This window comes from Conger conger, unplaced genomic scaffold (assembly GCF_963514075.1).
Source record: "Conger conger unplaced genomic scaffold, fConCon1.1 SCAFFOLD_202, whole genome shotgun sequence".
In the NCBI taxonomy this organism is placed as follows: Eukaryota; Metazoa; Chordata; class Actinopteri; order Anguilliformes; family Congridae; genus Conger; species Conger conger.
Window position 1 is genome coordinate 1 of NW_026890250.1, and position 5,000 is coordinate 5,000.

At 54.2% G+C, this 5,000-nt stretch overlaps 1 protein-coding gene across 1 annotated transcript in view; it reads left to right on the top strand.

The window, feature by feature from the left end:
- Positions 1 to 222: 222 nt before the first annotated feature.
- LOC133119531 (cyclic AMP-responsive element-binding protein 3-like protein 3-A) overlaps positions 223 to 5,000 on the top strand; it is a 7,953-nt gene continuing 3,175 nt past the window's right edge. Inside the window, exons 1-3 of the mRNA XM_061230044.1 lie at positions 223 to 338; positions 1,786 to 1,854; positions 2,859 to 2,943. Of these exons, the coding sequence (XP_061086028.1) occupies positions 1,787 to 1,854; positions 2,859 to 2,943 (153 nt within the window). The 5' untranslated portion in view covers positions 223 to 338; position 1,786. The remainder of the gene's footprint in view (positions 339 to 1,785; positions 1,855 to 2,858; positions 2,944 to 5,000) is intronic.

Genomic DNA, 5,000 nt, shown 5'->3' on the forward strand with positions numbered 1-5,000 from the left:
GGTGCAGTGATTCATACTCCACCACACATGACTGGGCCCCTGATCTACACCGGAAATAATAAACATATAATTCATACAGCAAAAAATAGCCGGAAATAATAAACATATAATTCATACAGCAAAAAATAGCCTGAACCATACAAAAATAAAAGCAATACTGCCCATACAACACAGAAAAATGTTCTCTCTCCCTCATCCATCCCTCTGTCTCTCTCTCTCCTCCTGCTGAAGTACGAGGAGAGGATTCTGAAGAAGGTGCGCAGAAAGATCCGGAACAAGCAGTCGGCGCAGGAGAGCAGGAAGAAGAGGAAGGAGTACATCGACGGACTGGAGGGCAGGTACAGGCCTTTCATATTATTATTTCACACTGAGAGACAGAATCGGGATCTCATGACGAGACTAAAACCAGTCAAGGCAATAATTGTTCACAGTGTACAAAACTCCACCTACTAATGATCGATGGACAAGCTGTAATTACGGTGCCTGAAGTGAGCGCTGAGTTGTGTTTGTGGGGGCGACAGGGGCGTGTGGGGGAGACGGGGGCGTGTGGGGCGTGTGGGGAGACGGGGGTGTGGGGGCGTGTGGGGGAGACGGGGGCGTGGGTGGGGGGCGTGTGGGGGGAGACGGGGGCGTGTGGGGGCGTGTGGGGGAGACGGGGGCGTGTGGGGCGTGTGGGGGAGACGGGGGCGTGTGGGGGCGTGTGGGGGAGACGGGGGCGTGTGGGGGCGTGTGGGGGAGACGGGGGCGTGTGGGGGCGTGTGGGGGAGACGGGGGCGTGTGGGGGCGTGTGGGGGAGACGGGGGAGTGTGGGGGCGTGTGGGGGAGACGGGGGAGTGTGGGGGCGTGTGGGGGAGACGGGGGCGTGTGGGGCGTGTGGGGGAGACGGGGGGAGTGTGGGGGCGTGTGGGGGAGACGGGGGCGTGTGGGGGCGTGTGGGGGAGACGGGGGCGTGTGGGGGCGTGTGGGGGAGACGGGGCGTGTGGGGGCGTGTGGGGGAGACGGGGGCGTGTGGGGGCGTGTGGGGAGACGGGGGAGTGTGGGGGCGTGTGGGGGAGACGGGGAGTGTGGGGGGCGTGTGGGGAGACGGGGGCGTGTGGGGCGTGTGGGGGAGACGGGGGAGTGTGGGGGCGTGTGGGGAGACGGGGCGTGTGGGGGCGTGTGGGGGAGACGGGGGCGTGTGGGGGGCGTGTGGGGGAGACGGGGGCGTGTGGGGGCGTGTGGGGAGACGGGGGCGTGTGGGGGCGTGTGGGGGAGACGGGGGAGTGTGGGGGCGTGTGGGGGAGACGGGGAGTGTGGGGGGCGTGTGGGGGAGACGGGGGCGTGTGGGGGCGTGTGGGGGAGACGGGGGAGTGTGGGGGGCGTGTGGGGGAGACGGGGGCGTGTGGGGGCGTGTGGGGGAGACGGGGGCGTGTGGGGGGCGTGTGGGGGAGACGGGGGCGTGTGGGGGCGTGTGGGGGGAGACGGGGGCGTGTGGGGGCGTGTGGGGGAGACGGGGGAGTGTGGGGGCGTGTGGGGGAGACGGGGGCGTGTGGGGGGCGTGTGGGGGAGACGGGGGAGTGTGGGGGCGTGTGGGGGAGACGGGGGCGTGTGGGGGGCGTGTGGGGGAGACGGGGGCGTGTGGGGGGCGTGTGGGGGAGACGGGGGCGTGTGGGGGCGTGTGGGGATATCGTTGGGGGGATGCTGGGGCTCCACAGGGCCAGGGGCCCCGCGGGGCGGACACGGGGCTGTAAGGCGTCATTACTCAGCGTGTGGCGGTAAACACGCTAATGAGTGTCTCCTCCTCAGGATGGCCTCCTGCAGTGCGCAGAACCAGGAGCTGCAGAGGAAGGTGGCCCAGCTGGAGGAGAACAACGTGTGAGCCCCCCGAACCGTCTACTGCCCCCCCTCAACCCCAAACCGTCTACTGCCCCCCCTCAACCCCGAACCCTCTACTGCCCCCCCTCAACCCCGAACCGTCTACTGCCCCCCCTCAACCCCGAACCCTCTACTGCCCCCCCTCAGCTGCCTTTACCCCCCCAACCCTGAACCCTCTACTGCCCCCCCCCCTCAACCCTGAACCCTCTACTGCCCCCCCTCAACCCCGAACCGTCTACTGCCCCCCCTCAACCCCGAACCCTCTACTGCCCCCCCTCAACCCCGAACCCTCTACTGCCCCCCCTCAACCCCGAACCCTCTACTGCCCCCCCTCAACCCCGAACCCTCTACTGCCCCCCCTCAACCCTGAACACTCTACTGCCCCCCCTCAACCCTGCACACTCTACTGCCCCCCAACCCCGAACCCTCTACTGCCCCCCCTCAACCCTGAACACCTCTACTGCCCCCCCCAACCCGAACCCTCTACTGCCCCCCCTCAGCTGCCTTTACCCCCCAACCCTGAACCCTCTACTGCCCCCCCTCAACCCTGCACACTCTACTGCCCCCCCTCAACCCTAACCCTCTACTGCCCCCCCTCAACCCTGCACACTCTACTGCCCCCCCTCAACCCTGAACACTCTACTGCCCCCCCCTCAACCCTGAACACTCTACTGCCCTCCCTCAGCTTTATTGACATGGCAAGGGTACACTTACATTGCCAAAGCATACACAGACACTGACTGACACAAAACAAACATCACAAATAAGCAATAACAAACTCAACTACAATACTCTCTTTCTATCACTCCCTCTTGAACCTCTCTTTCCATAAAGCATGGCACAGATACACTTACATCACTAAAGCTTACACTGACATAAACAGATAACAGGTAACAAGTTCTATAACAAGCAATGACAAGCTCTTGCTCTCTCTCTCTCCCCCTCTCTCCCCCTCTCTCCCCCTCTCCCTCTCTCTCTCTCTCTCTCTCTCTCTCCCTCCGCAGGTCTCTGATCGAGCAGCTACGTAGGCTGCAGTCTCTGGTCATGAGCAGCTGCAACAAAACGGCCCAGACTGGGACCTGTGTCCTGGTAAGATCACTGCAGAACAGCTCAGAACCCACAACCCTCACAACACGACCCAACAGAACTACAAAACTCACAATTACCCAACAGAACTAACAAAACACTCACAATTACCCAACAGAACTACAAAACACTCACATTTACCCAACAGAACTACAAAAACTCACAATTACCCAACAGCACTACAAAACACTCACAATTACCCAACTGAACTACAAAACACTCACAATTACCCAACAGAACTACAAAACACTCACAATTACCCAACAGCACTACAAAACACTCACAATTACCCAACAGAACTACAAAACACTCACATTTACCCAACAGAACTACAAAACACTCACAATTACCCAACAGAACTACAAAACACTCACAATTACCCAACAGAACTACAAAACACTCACAATTACCCAACAGAACTACAAAACACTCACATTTACCCAACAGAACTACAAAACACTCACATTTACCAACAGAACTACAAAACACTCACATTTACCCAACAGAACTACAAAACACTCACATTTACCCAACTGAACTACAAAACACTCACAATTACCCAACAGAACTACAAAACACTCACAATTACCCAACAGAACTACAAAACACTCACATTTACCCAACAGAACTACAAAACACTCACATTTACCCAACAGAACTACAAAACACTCACATTTACCCAACAGAACTACAAAACACTCACATTTACCCAACTGAACTACAAAACACTCACAATTACCAAACAGAACTACAAAACACTCACAATTACCCAACAGAACTACAAAACACTCACAATTACCCAACAGAACTACAAAACACTCACATTTACCCAACAGAACTACAAAACACTCACATTTACCCAACAGAACTACAAAACACTCACATTTACCCAACTGAACTACAAAATACTGAACATAACACCTAGAAAACATCCCGTCATGAAGCTCATTGTCGGATCTGTGAGCTGTGCCCTCAGGAGTCCACTGGCCCCTTCATGCACACAGTCCTAGACTTTATTATATATATATTTGTTTTGTGTGTTAGTATAAAAGAACACCTTTGAGATTTCCAAATATTCATTTTCCAAAAATTTTATTTTACAGAGACATTTTTTTGTATTTAATTTTTACATAAAAACTTGATCAAGGCTGTCTGAGATCAGAAGCAAGGAGCCAACCAAAGTCTGCAGAGGTGATGCAGTTTTAACGCCGAAGGGTGGTCACAAAAAATACTGATTTGATTCAGTTTTAACTATTCTGCCAAATTACTATAATGTAATGTAAATGTAATGTAAAATGTATAGTACGTTTATTTAGGACAGAATGTACAGAATGTTATACAGGTGCATAAGACTTTTGCACAGTACTGTATGTTTCGGTCAGGTTTGTGACCAAGTGGCCGTATCCTTGTCCAATATCGTTAACAGAGATATTCCAGGCTGTCTGGTTGGCTGACCTGGGAGTCACAATTACCCAACAGAGCTATACAACACTCACAATTACCCAACAGAACTACTAACACTAACACACTAACACTAACACTGGCTTCCCCCTCCATATGACAGACCCACAACCTCCAAACCTGTAGGGGACATGAATCTATGGTCTTAGTCTGAATAAACACATATTCTTCTATCTGCTAAAACGTACACGACAGGGGACATTCAATGTCATTGCAGACAGCTGCATGGTGTTGCATTATGTATTATTATTAATATTCCGCCGGGTCGGAGGGGAGAGAGGATGACTGGAGCGGGCTGTGACCTGCGGAGCAGACTGGTTCTGACTGGTTTTACTGAATGTTTGTTCTTGTGCTCAGTGCTCACTGGTAAACACAGGGACACCAGGATGACAGCAGTGTTCCAGTCACATTTAAAATCTCTCTCTCTCTCTCTCTCTCTCTCTCTCTCTCTCACACACACACACACACACACACACTCTCTCACACACACACACACACTCACACTCACATGAGCACACGCGCTTGCATGCACACACACACACACACACACACACATACACACACTCTCACACACACACACACACACACACACACTCACA